The sequence below is a fragment of the Bombina bombina genome, chromosome 11, assembly GCF_027579735.1.
Source record: "Bombina bombina isolate aBomBom1 chromosome 11, aBomBom1.pri, whole genome shotgun sequence".
Lineage (NCBI taxonomy): Eukaryota > Metazoa > Chordata > Amphibia > Anura > Bombinatoridae > Bombina > Bombina bombina.
This window is the reverse complement of record NC_069509.1, coordinates 61,660,112-61,678,611: the sequence shown is the minus strand read 5'-3', so window position 1 is coordinate 61,678,611 and position 18,500 is coordinate 61,660,112. Positions and strand designations below refer to the sequence as shown.

At 37.5% G+C, this 18,500-nt stretch overlaps 1 protein-coding gene across 1 annotated transcript in view; it reads left to right on the top strand.

The window, feature by feature from the left end:
* Positions 1–18,500, top strand: part of LOC128641842 (testis-expressed protein 2-like) — a 109,070-nt gene that overhangs the window by 70,751 nt on the left and 19,819 nt on the right. The window contains exons 8-9 of the mRNA XM_053694401.1: positions 2,868–2,997; positions 12,311–12,451. Of these exons, the coding sequence (XP_053550376.1) occupies positions 2,868–2,997; positions 12,311–12,451 (271 nt within the window). The remainder of the gene's footprint in view (positions 1–2,867; positions 2,998–12,310; positions 12,452–18,500) is intronic.

Genomic DNA, 18,500 nt, shown 5'->3' with positions numbered 1-18,500 from the left:
TGACGTTTCTGACATCTGTTGTACAGTATTAGCTGGCACATTGCTCTTATGGGTTATGCAGGTTTGAAAATGTAAAGGTCAAAGAGATTATCGTCACCTGACAACAGTTGGAGCTTATATTTATACATAAAAAAGTGATTTACCAGTGATGTTATTTTTAAAGATACATCAAATTCTACACATGCAGAATTATCAGTCTGTGTGACACACTATTTGAGGTCTCTTTTACATTCTATACTATAAATAAGTAAAAGCAAACAATGAAATAAAAAAGGATGCAGTGATTTCCTGATCACTGCAGTAGCTCATTTATATATGTGGCCACAGCAAATAAGATAAGATAAACAACACAGTCCATAGACAGCAAAGCAATGCAAATTCTGCTAAAGAATATTAGAGATTGAAATAATTATAAAATATTTATTTTGTATGCAAATATTTTGCCCAACTGTGCATATCTGCTGAAATTTACTATGTATTTGTATAAACAAATAGCTTTGTCTCTTTAATACTTGCTTAAAGGGTCATGAAATCCAGAATCTTTCTTTCATGATTCAGAGTGCACAATTTATTTATTTTTATCTGAGTTGTTGTATTCAAAGCTGCTGCAGGAACACACTTTCAAATGGGCTTGGCTCTTTCTCGCCCACTGAGAGTGCACCCTGCGCTATCAATATTACTCCACTTATAATCTGGGCCTTTGTGTGTTCAAAATTGCAACTAGTCCTGAGTGTTTTAAAATACACCATTTGTCTGTACCAAAACATTCCAGAGAGCTTTCTGTGTAGTGAGTATTTTCACAAGATATAGGTTTAACTAAAGGGTTATTTATTTACTTGATAAAGGTTTTGAAAGTACCATTCTATATCCATTTATTTGATTAATATACACATAGTGGTCCATTTATCATATTCCAGATGGATAAGGTTTGCTCTCATAAACTTCATGGCGAGGAGCCCACATTTATGCCGCCCCCTGCTTATGCGCGGACAATCACTCATGAGCATGGACTGTAAGTCATCCTAATCCAATCGGATCAGGATAATTTAACTCCGCCACACTTTAGGTGGCAGAGAGGTTAAGTAGCTATGGTCTTAAGACCGTCACTACTTAACCAGCATAACCACGGAAGCCCCAAAGCTGAAATCACAGCTTAATAAATGGGATCACTGGCAAAGAAAGAGAGAGGCATTCATCTTTTTTCATTCAATCCTTGGATGATGAACTTTATTGGCTTTGTGACAAACATATCTTTTACATTCTAGGTCGAAAAGGTCAACCTTTGTCTTGTCAGATCATGGCACATTTTCCCAGATAGTTTGGGGTGACTGGATGGATCTTTTGGCATAATTTAGATGGGTTTGGGTGTTCTTTTTTGTAAGAAAGGATTTCCCTTTTTCCACCTTACCCCATAGCCCAGAGATGTGCAGAATACGAGAGATGGTGGTCACAAGCAAAGAGTGACTGGTACTTGCCAGAAATTCCATCATTGTTGCTATTTTCCTCTTGGTAGCCATCCTGATAAGTTTTCTCCCTGTCCTGTCATCAACTTTCGAGGGTTCTCCTGATCTTTGTAATGTCTCTCTGATGCCACATTTTCTACACTTATTGATGATGGTTTTGACTGTGCTCCATGGTAAATCAAGTGCTTTCAATATTCTTTTATATCCCTCTCCTGATTGGTACTTTTTAACAATTAGTTCTTACAGTTTCCTGGCAACTCTGCGGACCATGGCTCTCCCAGTAGGTTGTAACCCCAAACATTCAAGCAAATCCTACAGCAACAGCTGATATTAATCTGGGTTTAATCACTTCCATTAATGGCAGATGAATGCTATTTACCTACAGACATGATCCAGAATGTGATTGGTTATCTTGGAACACAGCTAGAGCCCCCACTTATGCAATCAGGGTGTTTTTTTTTGTTGTTGTTTTTTTAAATGTTTCTAATAATTAACTATTTTTTTCCTCTGGATTTTTGTTTATTGGAAGATCACATTACAGATCGAAAAAGTCAGATATTTACAATATTATTCTTTCTGTCCTTTTATATCGACTCTACACACATACAGTGTTTACACATACATACTCAAGCACAACACTTGTAATATGAGCACTAATGGAGCTCCCTGCGCTATCTGTTAAATAATATATGGCAAGCTAAAAAAATCTCTTTGCTTGTAATTGTGCACTATTCTTAGCTATCTGAGTACAAGATAACACGCGCTGCATTATCGATTGAGCTCCACTTGTAATTTAGTCCTGCCGTTTTATTTACTTTCTCCCTAAAGCTGGAATTTGATTTGACTTATACTGCGGTTTGGTTAGCAGAAAATCTGTTCTTAATAAAAATTGATTGGAAGTCATAATATGATCGGCTCCTTGCTGAAAATATAATTAGACTCAATCGGGCCAAATTATCAAACTCCGAATGGAACTTGATGCCCCTGTTTCTGCGCAATCGATGTGCGGCAAACATGATACGCTACATAGTATCATGTCCGTCCACACTTTAATAAATCGACCCCATGCTCTCAAAAATTCAACCTGTAGAGATCCAGATAAGTCTTAAATTCTGTTTTTTTTTGTTTTGTTTTGTTTTTTTAAAAGAACATGATATTTGTTATATTTCCTTTGTAGTCAGAATTATAACATTCAGTTCTTTGCTGCTACCCAAAAATACTCAAACAGTTTCTCTTTTCTATCTAAATGAGAATTTTTTAAATTGTATTACGTAGCTTTGTTTTTTGGAAAATAAAAATGTATGTTTACATGCTAAATGAATGTGTGTCCTTGTAAACCAGTGAGCTGTAGAGTCACATGACTCTGCTGTGCACAAATCAAATCTGTTTGCCTTTATTCCTTAGGTCTGTGGATGGATATGGAGGTGGCTTACTTGGGCTCCCTGCAAGTCACTTTAGAGACGAAAATGAACTTATCCAAACTGGGGAAGGAAATTTTAGAGGAACGAGGGCAGACAGAAGACAGAAGGGAAGGGTAAGAGATATTAAGCCTTTTTTTTTGTATTTTTAATAGGTTCTATTTTACAAACTGATTTATATTTAGTACAAATATCGTGGTCAGATCTTTGTGCAAACACAGCAACGATCTATTCCTTTCCAATATCCTGGTGCATCCTGGTCAAAAGATGATTGTACTTAAAGGGACATTAAACACTAAATACATGCTAGATAGAATGATGCATTCAAAGAAAAGATTAGTCCATGACTAACATGTAGATGTATTTTTTAAAGTTTCATTAGTTGTTTAAAAAGTGACAAAATAAGAGTAAAGTTGTAGTGTCTATAAAACACTGTGAGCTGCCATGTTGTAACTTGTGTTACCTTCTCTGCTGTGGCCAATTAGAGACAGTTATAAATAGGTCACTAGAGTGTGCAGCCAATAGTTGTGCTGGATTTAACAGTGTTCTGCACTTCCATTTCTAACAGGAACTGAAAAGCTCGCAATTTCAGAATGAAATTACAGGCAAAGAGGACAAAATAAATAATTAAAGTATATTGCAGAGTTGTTTTATTATATACAATTTATCATTTTATATTACCATCTCAAAGTGTTTAATGTCCCTTTAATGGGACATTTTAGTGCAAACGAAATTCATGCTCTTATTAGTTAGAACGTGTAACTCATACTGAAACACAATGGGGCATATTTATCAAGCTCTGTATGCTCCAAAGACCGCTGCTCCATAACTTTTCCGCCTGCTCTGAGGCCGCGGACAGAAATCAACCCAATCGAATACGATCGGGTTGATTGACACCCCCTGCTAGCGCCCAATTGGCCGTGAATCTGCAGGGGGCAACATTGCACCAGCAGTTCACAAGAACTGCTGGTGCAATGATAAATGCCGACAGCGTATGCTGTTGGCATTTATCGATGTGCGGCGGACATGATACGCTACTTCGTATCATGTCCGCTCGCACATTGATAAATATGCCCCTATATGTTTAACCCCTGCAAAGTCCCGCTCAGCAGCCGCAAGTTCTGCAGCTCTCTCTTCCTGTGGGAAATTAAGGGGACAGTAAAGTCAAAATTAAACTTCCATTATTCTTGTAGAGCATGCATTTTTAAACAACTTTCCAGTTTACTTTTATTATCTAATTTTGATTTGTTCTCTTGGTATCCTTTATTGAAAAGTATACTTAGGTAGGCTCAGGAGCAACTTGATTTTGAATTTGAGGTGTCCATTTTGTTGGCAAAATAAAGTGCAAAGCCTGTGGTCTGGTGGATTGTGATTGCTGAGGCCATTGCTATCCATGCATCTTATTGTATATAGGGTTGTCACCTCGGCCATGTTTTCCTGGACAATTATGAGTTATACATGCTGCAGGGTGTGCATAGAGGAATATGAAGAGTGCTGTTCAGTGTTACTATTTTTGTGCTGTCCAGGGTTGAAATTCATGTTCCTACCATGTATAACTCATAAGTGTCCAGGAAAACGTGGCCGAGGTGGCAACCTTATTTATGGGTAATATCCTGTCATCTGCTCAGATCCAATCAGAATTTTTTCCAATACGGAAATGGTGTTACCTCTTGTATTGTTTTTACTAAGAACTTGAAAAACAACACAGATCGGGAGCCTAATAAATACAGATAAAAAGGATAAGTAAGATTGGAACCGACCAGATAATTATATGTAAGTAATTGTGCAATAATAAAATACTATAACACTTGCTATGTAATGTTACAGCTGTGTTGATTAGTCCGGAAGACTGTAGGGATGAAACACACAGAGGCAGGGAGCCAATTGTCTATATCTGAACTATGAACCAGGCTGTGTAAAAGAGTTCTGGTCTCCTGAATGTCTGTGCTCCAGGAACCACACAATTCTTTTGCCATACTGAACATTTATATACATCAAACTGTCCTTAAAGGGACATTAAACCCAAATTTTCTCTTTCGTGATTCAGATAGAGAATACAATTTTAAACAACTTTCTAATCTACTTCTGTTATCTAATTTGCTTCATTCTCTTGATATTCCTTCCTGAAAAGCATTTCTAGATAGGCTCAGTAGATTCTGATTGGTGGCTGCACATATTTGCCTCATGTGATTGGCTCACCCATGTGCATTGCTATTTATTTAACAAAGGATATCTAAATATTGAAGCAATTTAGATAATAGAAGTAAATTGTAATTTTGTTTAAAAATGTATTCTCTGTCTGAATCATGAAAGTTTAATTTTGACTAGACTATTCCTTTAAAGCCTAGGACTGTTGGACATATATATATATATATATATATATATATATATATATGCGGTAACTAACTCTTCCATTGCTGCTTTTTATCTTAGTTTAGAGCTTGTGAGTGAGTGCTGGACTTTTTCTGTGTGTTATATTAAAGTAAAAGTTATATTAAAGTAAAGTGTTATATTAAAGTATTATTTTTTTGTAATTTTCCCTGTTTGGGCCTTGCACCCAGGCAGGTCTGGGGTTAACTGCCAGTGACTCTGGTGACAGTGCAGCTTCCTGAGAGTGCTGGTTTGCACCCAGGGCTGTGCATGTTGCAGGGTTATAGGATATGTACCCAGTCCGGTCTGAGAGTGCTGACCCCACCCGTGTTTTGTATATGTTTGGGGAGATTACATAAACCTGTGCACCCTCCATTTTTCACAGTTGCTTTTTTTTCACAGTTGTTTGATTGTGAGCCTGCATTGGGTGGCTGTTTAGGGACCCAGGTTTTTTGGAAGAGACCTTGACAAGGTACCTGGGCTTTTCCCATTTGGCCAGATGTGGTAACTAACTCTTCCATTGCTGCTTTTTATCTTAGTTGAGAGCTTGTTAGTGAGTGCTGGACTTTTTCTGTGTGTTATATTAAAAAAAAAAAAAAAATATATATATATATATATATATATATATATATATATCCAGATGGTCCTTAAAGGCTCATTAAACTGCTGGGCACCATATCAACAGGATGGTTATTAATCATATGATATAGGTTTTCCTCTTATGCCTGCAGTTCTCTTCAGACCAGTTCTCTGATTTAAACCCTTTACAGATGCCAGTTGGTAAAGTTCTGCATATTCACATTAGGTGCCGCCATTTTTAAACTCACATATTTTTGCACCCTGTGACAGAAGTAGTGAACATTTACAGATCAATGATGTTGCTGGCTTTCTAACAGCTGTACAATGCGCTTTAGATTAGCATACACAATAACAGTAGGAGGTTTACATTCTTTGCTGTTTTTATACACAGTTTAAAAATTATACTTTAATAATATAGAGCAATGTAGCCAATTCAAAAAATATAAAGCTCTTATTCTGTATTGTGTACGCTAACCCAAAGCGCACAAAACAGCTGGTAAAAAGCAGGCAAAGAGTGAGCATGAGCCGGTATTGCTCATATCTATAAATGCTTCTGTCAGAGTTCAAAAATACCCAAGTTTCAAAATGGCAGCTCCTAGTATTATGATACAGAGTTTGACCCAGCAGCACCTGACGAGCAGTTTAATGTCACTTTAACCAGTGAGCTTTTGTGTAAGCTCTATGTATAAAGGCTATTTGGCAAGTAAACAGTTTAAGAAATCATTGCCCAGCCTAACCAGGAATGTTACTTTTTCTAAGATGTTATCCTGTATCTATTTTTGTTCCCTGCTGACATTGTGCGCAGCTCCCTATGCTGATGGAAGATCATATATCTTTGATCAACACACTGAAAACTGACATTTGGTTTTCTTTGAAGTGGAGAGGAGCTGAAAAATAATTTTCCAAAATCTTGAGTAAAAAAACATGATATTTTTTTTTATCATAGATATGAAAAAAACAGGAATTACCTCATTTTAGTACTTTTTCACTACCAGGACTTTCAGAGAAGAACTTGCCCAAAATACCGGACATTTTTTAGCATTTTTGCTATCACTCCATTTAAACAGAAATAGAGCTTTGATTTTTTTATTTACCGGTCAAAACAATATATTTTTTTTAAGTAGAAAACCCAAGGTATTGATCTAGGTCCATTTTGGTATATTTCATGCCACCATTTCAACGCCAAATGTGATCACATAACAAACATTGTTAAAGGGCACTAAACCCAAAAAATTTTCTTTCGTGATTCAGATAGAGCATACAATTTTAAGCAACTTTTCTAATGTACTCCGATTATCAAATTTTCTTCGTTCTCTAGGTATCTTATTTTTTTTTTTTTTAAAAAGGGATGGAAACTTAGGAGCCGGCCCATTTTTGGTTCAGAACCTTGGCAGCGCTTAAGGATTGGTGGCTAAATTCAAGCTTTTTCAAAAAAAGATACCAAGAGAATGAAGAAAAAATGATAATAGGAGTAAATTAGAAAGTTGCTTAAGATTGCATGGTCAATCTGAATCATGAAAGAAAACATTTGGGTTCTGTGTCCCTTTAACTATAAAGTAAATATAAAGTAAAGTAGACCTGCTAATGTTATTTATTTTAGGTATTATGTCTGGGGAGGGGGGTTTGAATAAGCACAACCAGCTATTTCATATACAAAATATCTCTCTTCATCATACCTCCACTGGGAGATTAATCAGAACTAGTTTCTCCTGTTTACAAAGCTTTTCTACAGAGAAAATGTTTGTAAATGATTTCAAGTTGAATGTTTTCTATACTGGAATTATGTATCCCTCTTACAAAGTAGATGCATGTTCAAGTTCCAAGCGATCAGAATAAATCAGGTTAAAGGTGTAGCATTCATTTAAACGGAGGACACTAAGAAGTTCTTTTCTAATTTACTTTGATGTTAGTAAAACCTGTGTCTGCATTTTTAGCTCACAGTGACATAGTAAAGATTGGATTTTTGCAGGTTTTAATTTTCTGGAATTAATTAGAGGGAGCTTTTAGGCTTAATTAGACATTCTGTTCTATCTGATTTAATTAGGACACGCTACCGGCACAGATGTGTGGAGATAATAGTGCTGTTAACTATTTGTACGCTGGAATAAACTGGGAGGTTCACATAAAGAAATCTGACATCTTTTTTGTGGATCAATGAATTAGTCTCATTTATTCATTAGAGCATTGTGTCACATCTAAAATAAGTCTGGAGTTGTCTTTGGTGTTACAGTAGGAAAATATAGAGAAATATTTCATCAATTGAAAGGTCAATTTTTAGAGAAAATTAAGTTATAATTAAAGGTACAGTCAACACCAGAATTTTTTTTGTTTTAAAATATGGATAATCCCTTTATTACCTATTCCCCAGATTTGCATAACCAACACAGTTATATTAATATTACTTTTTACCTCTGTGATTACCTTGTATCTAAGCATCTTCTGACAGCCTCCTGATCACATGATATTTTATTATCTATTGACTTTCATTGTAGCCAATTAGTGCAGTGTCTGTCACAATCCACGGGCGTGATCACAATGTTATCTATATGGTTTACATGAACTAGCTCTCCCCTGTTGTGAAAAGCAAATAAAAATGCATGTGACAAGAGGCGGCCTTCATGGGCTTAGAAATCATCATATGAGCTTAGCTTTCAACTAAGAATACCAAGAGAACAAAGCAAAATTGGTTATAATAAGTAAATTTGAAAGTTGTTTAAAATGGCATGCCCTATTTGAAGCATGAAAAGTTTTTTTGGACTTGACTGTCCCTTTAAAGGGATAGTAAACACCAAAAATGTTATTGTTTAAAAATTTAAATAATCCCTTTATTTACCATTCCCGAGTTTTGCATAACTAACACTGTTATAGAAATATACTTTTTACCTCTGTGATTACCTTGTATCTAAGCTTGTGCAGACTGCCTCCTTATCTCAGATCTTTTCACAGACTTGCATTTCAGGCAATTAGTGCTGACTCTTAAAGGGACACTGAACCCAAATTTTTTTCTTTCATGATTCAGATATAGCATGCAATTTTAAGCAACTTTCTTCTAATTTACTCCTATTATCAATTTTTCTTCATTCTCTTGCTATCTTTATTTGAAATAGAAGGCATCTAAGCTATTTGTTTGGTTCAGACCCTGGAAAGCACTTGTTCATTGGTGGATGAATTTATCCACCAATCAGCAAGAACAACCCAGGTTGTTCACCAAAAAATCAGCCGGCATCTAAACTTACATTCTTGCATTTCAAATAAAGATACCAAGAGAATGAAGAACATTTGATAATAGGAGTAAATTAGAAAGTTACTTAAAATTGTGTGCTCTTTCTGAATCATGAGAAATAACATTTGGGTTCAGTGTCCCTTTAAATAACTCCACGTGCATGAGCACAATGTTATTTATATGAAACACTTGAACTAACGCCCTCTAGCTGTGAAAAACTGTCAAATGCATTCAGATAATAGGCGGCCTTCAAGGGCTTAGAAATTAGCATTTGAGCTTACCTAGGTTTAGCTTTTAACTAAGAATACAAAAAGAACAAATTAAATTTGATGATAAAGTAAATTAGAAAGTTGTTTAAAATTACATGTCCTGTCTGAACCATGAACGTTTAATTTGGACTTTATTATCCCTTTAAATCTTTCATAAAATGTTTATATTTATTCATAAGACATACATGTGCATTAAAAATTCATTATTTATTTTGCATGCTTCTTATTTTATTTGCCTTTGCAAATTTAGCTTTTTCCACGTCCCCTAGAGGGGCTTGAGCACTTCCTGCATAGAAAAATGCATTCAAATACAATTTGTGTGTCTAGAATCTTGTGCCGGAGGATCACATTATTAGATCATCTCATCTGAGCGTAGAGCGTTATGGGAGGCATTTCTAATCTCTAGTCTCTAGTAGTTCCAGGTTCCACCGTTTTTCTTATGGCTTTCAGTGAGTTCATCCCAAGCTGGAGAATCTTTTATCATCAGACCCTAAGTATTATGCTCACTGTGTATAGAGAGATAAGATAAAGAGAATTTTGTGTAACTATAGAGATATAAGGTCTGCTCTTGCTGTAAGCTCAGCCCATTTGTTAAGGTTGTGGTTTTAGATAGCAGAGACTACTGTTTTATATACAAATATACCTAAAAGAGCTGGTATAACAACCAATTTTAAACTCATTAAGAGGAAAACAATTTTATAGTACATGGCCCCTTTAATCAACATTCTAACACTTGCAATCACTTATACGACCATAATAAACTGTTCTGAATTAGCCAAATCCAAATGAGAAAAAATAAGATTGTGAAAACCTCTAATCAAAGCTCTGTCAAAGTAACAAAGGAAGCTCCTTTCCTGTTCCCTACAGACTGTACCACATGGATTATAATTAAGAGGACTGCTTCACACAGATAACAATTAGGCATGTCACTGCCTGATACACGCAGAGTATAAATAGAAGTGCAACTACAATATCATTTGCTGGAAACTAAATTGAGTGAAGTATTTGTGTGTGCTTGTGCATGTGCTTGCATGTTTGGCATGTGCTTGCATGTTTGCACATGTGTGTGCCAGGGGTGTGAAACCAGGTAAGCAGCTCCGGACTGGGAAATCAGACTGGCCCTGGAAATTTTTAAGACCGGCCCAGCCAACCTGGCCCCCACATACAGCTCAACCCCCCCCACCCCCCGCCTAGGAAAGGCCGAGGATAGATGCGCTATGCTGAGTACAAGGCTCGCTCCATGTCCTGGCTGGGAGACTGTCTCTACACCTTTGCCCAGTAAGTGGCCCTGTGGTACCGGTGGCCCACTGGTAAATCTTCCAGCATCTCAGTGGGCCCATCCGGCACTGCAGGTAGGGGGTTTATATTCCATTAAAGGGATACTAAACCCAATTTTTTTTTCTTTTATGATTCAGCTAGTGAGTGCAATTTTAAGCAACTTTCTAATTTACTCCTATTATCAATTTGTCTTTGTTCTATTGGTATCTTTATTTAAAAAAGCAGAAATGAAAGCTTAGGAGCCTGTCCATTTTTGGTTCAGCCCCCTGGATAGTGCTTGCTGATTGGTGGCTACATTTAGCAAGCAAGCACTACCCAGGTTCTGAACCAAAAATGGACTGGCTCCTAAGCTTTCATTCCTGCTTTTCAAACAAAGATACCAAGAGAACGAATACAAATTTATAATAGGAGTAAATTAGAAAGTTGCTTAAAATTGCTGCTCTGAATCATGAATGAAAAAAAAAATGGGTTTAGTATCCCTTTAAACTAATCTTAACAAATTATTTGTAGCTGTTATACAATTTGAGAGGAACTTTTATGTTCACTTATCATGTAATCACTTCATGGTGCTAAATTGGCACTTAATAGTTTGGGCTTTTCATCAGTGAACTTAGGTTTGCACTCAATTTGAATTGCTCACATTGAGGGATATTAAAAGCAGAAACAGTGTACTCCATATCAGCATAGGTAGGTTTATGAAGGCAGTACACAGAGGTACAAAGTATAGCAAACAGTTTTACTTTTTTATAGATGTCAGATCTTAATAAATGTTTTCTAGTTTTATTTAAAATGTTATACACTCTCCTGCACTAGTAGATGTTAACCCTCGACTAGTAAACTAATGTGATATTTTCCACCCCTGTATAGATAAATAGATAGATAGATAGATAGATATGGATAGATAAATAGAGATGGATAGATAGATTAGTTAGATATGGGGGTCTATTTAACAAGTTTCCGCGCAAGCCTTAAGACCGCTGCTCCTAAACTCATACGCCACCTCCGAGGCAGCGTATAGCAATCCGCCCGATCATGTACGATTGGGCTGATTGACACCCATGCTAGCGGCCGATTGGCCGCGAATCTGCAGGGGACGGTATTGCATCAGCAGTTCAAAAGAACTGCTGATGCAATGATGAATTCCGACAGCATATGCTGTCGGCATTTATCGATGTGCGGCGGACATGGTTCTCTATAGCGGATTATGTCCGTCCGCACATTAATAAATAGACCCCATAAAGTTATTTTGAACCAAACTATAACATGAATCTATATATTACAATTGGGAAATATTAAAGGGACATGAAACCCACAATTTTTCTTTCATGATTTAGGTAGAACATACAATTTTAAACAACTTTCCAGTTTACTTCTATTATCAAATTTGCTTCATTCTCTTGGTATCATTTGTTGAAGGAGCAGCAATGCACTACTGGTTTCTAACTGAACACATGGGTGAGCCAATGACAATCGGTATATATATGCAACCACCAATCAGCAGCTAGAACTTAGGTTCTTTGCTTCTCCTGAGCTTACCTAGATAAACCTTTCAGCAAAAGATAACAAGAGAAGGAAGCAAATTAAATAATAGAAGTAAATTGGAAAGTTGTTAAAAATCACATACTCTTTCTAAATAATGAAAGAGAAAATTTGGGTTTCATGTCCCTTTAAACACAACACAAACAAATAATGTTTTTTTCCCCCCCACAGACCACGGACTTCCAGGACTAGAATTCTAGCAGACAGTGATGAAGAGTCTTCCAGTGCCGGCTCCTCGGAGGACGAAGAGATTCCCATAACAGAGGTGCCGGGGATTATGGGCGAGAGACCCAGCCCAGCTAATGTTGAATGGTAATATTAGCTAGTTTTGTCCTCCATACATAAACAAGGGAGCTGTTTTAGAATAACTGGAAACTGTAAAACATAAAAATAATAAACCATAAAACTAGTTGTCCAGGATGGGGGTTCAGTCCAGTCGACACCAGATAATTAAAGGGCCATTAAGCACTAATTCATTTTATAAGCTTGCTATTCGCAGCCTCCCTCTAGTCGTGGGTGCTGCCATTTTGAAATCTAACTTTTACTGTGTTCTAGTGCTGATGTGTTTTCACCTGTGTGGCAACTCTCCTTCAGATACCTGCAATGTAAACTAGGTTCTGAAATGGTGGCACATGGGTCATTCCTGGGATTCGGTAATATTTCAGTCCCCCAGAGTTTTTAAAGTAGTGGTTCACCAAAATGAAATGTTAAAAGCTTTTTAAAATACCTTGTATGTCAGTTATAATGAATACAAATAATTATTGCATTCAGATAATTATTATAATAAAGAATGGAATATTTCTATCTTACACCAAGCATTTTGTCATGTTCCTGAGGCACTTCACTGAATTTATACTTAGAAAATAATTAATAAAATGTGCAGAACATCTATAATTTTTGGCAACAATGTAAGTATTTATTTGGGTTTCTTTCTTGTGAAAAATAATTTTAAAAATAAATGCAGGATAATTTATAAAACCAGGCTATAAAGTTATGTCCCTCAGTATGGACTTAACCCCATCACACCATATAAACAATATATTTATTTCATTGCTGCATTGTAGTCTTCCTTTCTTACGCCTCATTAGGAGCAGCGGCCATTTTGAGCAAAAAAACACAACCCCATCACACTCAACCCCATCACGTATGCCATTGTTTTGTGGTTTTAAACTTGTGACAGGGTTGAGTTATTAACCACATTTATAAATAAATAATTTAAAACATATGAAATGGTCATGGTTTCAGTAAACATATACTTACTAAAATCATAAAAACTCACATTTTTGTTACAAATAGAGTATTTGATGTAACATTTACAAATTGAATAAGCGCCTGTTCAATATCAACCAGGAATACGCCTACTATTGTGAGCTAAAAAAACAAAACATGGCAATGGATAAGGCATTGATCCACATCAATTTTTCAGAGAACTATGTCTGTAAATACGCATCAAAGATCCAAGCTGTTCACTTTGGGGCCTCACACAAACAGGCCACTCTACATACTGGGGTAAGGCATGTAGGGCAACAGGAGCCCATATGCTTCACCACAGTCTCCCCTTCCAGACACAAAGGCCCTCCTGCTATATGGAAATATCTTGATCCAGTGCGAGACTACCTTCAGGCTACTCATCCACAAGTTTCTCTCCTGCATTTAGTGATGGATCTTGCACATAATATAAACAGAATGGAAACGTTCTGCTTTTTACTACAGAAATCCACAAATGTGGATTTAAAGCTGGCACATGGAACTATTTTGAGTCGAGCCCCTGATGTTGTGGGATGAGCATTAAAGAGAACAGCAGGCAGGTTGGTGGCTAAAGACCATAACATCCAAGATGCAAAGCAGCTGTATGAATTCCTCCTGTTATTTATGGAAAGTGCTGATGTCGAACATGCAGTAGAGATGATGCACAAGCCTATAAAAGCAGTGCCCTCTTCAATGAGAATACATCAGGTCATCACCCTTGTTCCAGGTGAACTGATATGTTGTGATGTAAGCTGCTGTTGTTCAACAAAGAAAGACCTTAACTGGACATGTTTTAACACACAGCACTTCAGTTTTGGTCAGAACATCCCAATGCCTACACAACCAGCAGACAACACACAACTCATGGAAGTGGAGAAATCCTGATGTTCTTGGACAGTGGTGCATACTGAGATATGATGATGACCTGTATCCAGGCATCATTCTTGACACAAGTGTTCAAGTCAAGTGTATGCATCATGCTGGAACAAATATATTTTGTAGGCCTCCTCATCATGATTAGTGATGTCGCGAGCCTAAAATTTTGCTTTCACAAACGCGAACTTCTGCAAATGTTCGCGAACCGGCGAACCCGGCAAACCGCCATTGACTTCAATGGGCAGGCGAATTTTAAAACCCACAGGAACTCTTTCTGGCCACAATAGTGATGGAAAAGTTGTTTCAAGGGGACTAACACCTGGACTGTGGCATGCCGGAGGGGGATCCATGGCAAAACTCCCATGGAAAATTACATAGTTGATGCAGAGTCTGGTTTTAATCCATAAAGGGCATAAATCACCTAACATTCCTAAATCGTTTGGAATAACGTGCTTTAAAACATCAGGTATGATGTTGTATCGATCAGATAGTGTAAGGGTTACGCCTGCTTCACAGTGACAGACCAAACTCCCTGTTTAACGCACCGCAAACAACCGCAAACAGTCCATTTGCACAACCACGAGATCAATAGATTTGATAGATAGATAGATACATAGATTACATAGATCAATAGATGCAATATACATTTGATAGATACCAATTACATAGATCAAAAGATGCAATATACATTAGATAGATACGAATTACATAGATCAATAGATGCAATATACATTTGATAGATACAAATTACATGGATCAAAAGATGCAATATACATTTGATAGATACGAATTACATCAATAGATGCAATATACATTTGATAGATACCAATTACATAGATCAAAAGATGCAATATACATTTGATAGATACGAATTCCATAGATCAATAGATGCAATATACATTTGATAGATACGAATTGCATAGATCAATAGATGCAATATACATTTGATAGATACGAATTGCATAGATCAATAGATGCAATATACATTTGATAGATACCAATGACATAGATCAAAGGATGCCATATATATTTGATAGATACGAATTCCATAGATCAATAGATGCAATATACATTTGATAGATATGAATTACATAGATCAAAAGATGCAATATACATTTGATCGATACGAATTACATAGATCATAAGATGCAATATACATTTGATAGATACGAATTACATAGATCATAAGATGCAATATACATTTGATAGATACGAATTACATAGATCAAAAGATGCAATATACATTTGATAGATATGAATTACATAGATCAAAAGATGCAATATACATTTGATAGATATGAATTACATAGATCAAAAGATGCAATATACATTTGATAGATATGAATTACATAGATCAAAAGATGCAATATACATTTGATAGATACAAATTACATGGAAAATGAAAATAGATTACACTTGCAATCTGATGTAAAAAATTTTTTTTTTAAATTTACACTAATGTTACACCAGATATCAGTGGTGGCACAGAGCAATTAATCACAGTATATGCTGTGAGCCTCACACACAGGCTGACAGGCAGGCAAATGCAATTAGATTACAAAAAAAAAAAACCAAAAAAAACATCGCAACATCACTAATCATGATATCCACTGGTACCAATTTGATGAAGTCCTTGGGAGGATTCCAGCTCTGCAGCATGTGACATCTCCCCATGTAGAGGTTCTGAAAGGGATTTGGGCCAGACCAAAGAATTGCACGCACACCTGGTAGCGCTTATGTCAAGAAATATGAATTAGATTTAGGGGAATATTTATGAAAGGTCTGGCGGACCTGATCCGACAGTGCGGATCAGGTCCGCCAGACCTCGCTAAATGCGGAGAGAGCAATACGCTCTCTGTATTCAGCATTGCACCAGCAGCTCTTGTGAGCTGCTGGTGCAATGCCGCCCCCTGCAGATTCGCGGCCAATCGGCCGCCAGCAGGGGTTTGTCAATCAACCCGATCATACTCGATCGGGTTTAATTGTGGCGATGTCTGTCCGCCTTCTCAGAGCAGGTGGACAGGTTATGGAGCAGCGATCTTGAGATCGCTGCCCCATAACTTGTGTTTCTGGCGAGCCTAAAGACTCGCCAGAAACACGGGGAGTCAAGCTCCATACGGAGCTTGATAGATATGCCCTTTAGTGTTATACAGTTATTCTTCCAGTTTATGAAAATGTGAATAAAGTAACCATTTTAAAATCTTTGTATTGTTAAAGTGAATGTAAAGTTTGCAGAATGAGAAATTAGGTTTTTAAAAATCTTATTAAAAACAGGGGCAATTTCATTCATCAAACTTTGCATTTCACTGGTTTTGTTAAAATACTTACCTTTTATTCTTGGAAGCCGCTCCAGCGCTTCTTCAGCCCGTCACAAGCCTCTTCAGATGTCAGCAATGACAATTCCGGCATCCACGAATCACGGCTTCCCCCCGGGGGAATCAATGCCTAAAGCAACGCCGTGATTGTAGGAAGGCCGGAGTCGTAATTTCTGACATAGGAAGAGGCTTGCGATGGGCGGGGGAAGCGATGGAGCGGCTTTCACGAAGAAAAGGTAAGTATTTTAACAAAACCAGTGAAATGTAAAGTTTGATGAATGAAAGTGCCCCTGTTTTTAATAGGATTATTAAAAACCGGGCACTGGTTCATCAAAATTTACAATTCACTTTAAGTCATGTTTGTGTGACACTTTTATATGTTGCAGTTTTGCTCTTGCAAAGAGGGATCTTTACCTACGCCTATTGAGTAAAAGGTTCTGTTCAGTAATGTGTGTGGTAACGTTTTTTTTTGTTTGTTTTTTAATTACTTGAAAGTTACCAAGACCCTAATGTCTGTGTTTTAAATAGTCTATGCAGTTTGGTTAATAAAGTTCATATTAAAGGGTCAGTAAACATTAAAAATGTTATATAATTCTGCACGTAGTGCAGAATTATATAACATTTTATTAGCGCAAACATTATAAAACATAATATACCCTTTGAATTTTTTTTTAAAAACGGCTGTTTTACAGACCCGCTCTCTGTGCTCTTCTGAGTGGGTCTGGTTTTTTTACACAGCGCATCGGGCCAGCTGTATAGTCACAGCCCGGCCCGACCGCGACATAACACTAAGTGCAGCTCGCTCCTGCTCTGTCTGACAGCAGGAGCGAGCTGCACTGTGTATAATGGCGCCTCTCTGCCAATCCCTTCACTGGCTTCCTCTTGCCTCTAGGATTAAACATAAAATCCTCACCCTGACATATAAAGCTCTCAACTGCACTGCTCCCCCCTACATCTCAGAACTTGTTTCTAGATACTCTCCCTCCTGTCCCCTTCGATCAGCTCAGGATCTCCTCCTCTCTTGTTACTTTCTCACATTCACGTTTACAGGACTTCTCCAGACTGGCCCCCATCTTGTGGAATTCCCTGCCTCGCTCCATAAAACTCTCCCCTAGTTTTAACAGCTTCAAGCTCTCCCTAAAAACTCTACTATTCAGGGATGCATACAACCAACACTAACCTTTCCTAACTCCACTGCTTTCCCCTTGAACCCCTTAGAGTGTAAGCCTATGGGCCCAGCTGTTTACAGATCGCTTCATAAGAGCCGACTACAACAGTGAAACTCTCGGCAGGGCCCTCTACCCACTTGACCGCTACAAAAGCTATCCTGTACATCGACTATGTTTACAGCGCTGCGGAATCTGTTGGCGCTCTACAAATACCTGATAATAATAATAATTCTGCACATACGCCTAGATTTAGAGTTCTGCGTTAGCCGTCAAAAGCAGCGTTAAGGGGTCCTAACGCTGCTTTTGGCCGCCCGCTGGTATTTAGAGTCAGGCAGGAAAGGGTCTACCGCTCACTTTCAAGCCGCGACGTTTCCATACCGCAGATCCCCTTACGCCAATTGCGTATCCTATCTTTTCAATGGGATCGTCCTAACGCCGGTATTTTGAGTCTTGGCTGAAGTGAGCGGTAGAGCCTCTACCGACAAGACTCCAGCCGCAGAAAAAAGTCAGTAGTTAAGAGCTTTATGGGCTAACGCCGGTTTATAAAGCTCTTAACTACTGTGCTATAAAGTACACTAACACCCATAAACTACCTATGTACCCCTAAACCGAGGTCCCCCCACATCGCCGCCACTATAATAAAAATTTTTAACCCCTAATCTTCCGACTGCACACCGCCGCCACCTACATTATCCCTATGAACCCCTAATCTGCTGCCCCTAACATCGCCGACACCTACATAATATTTATTAA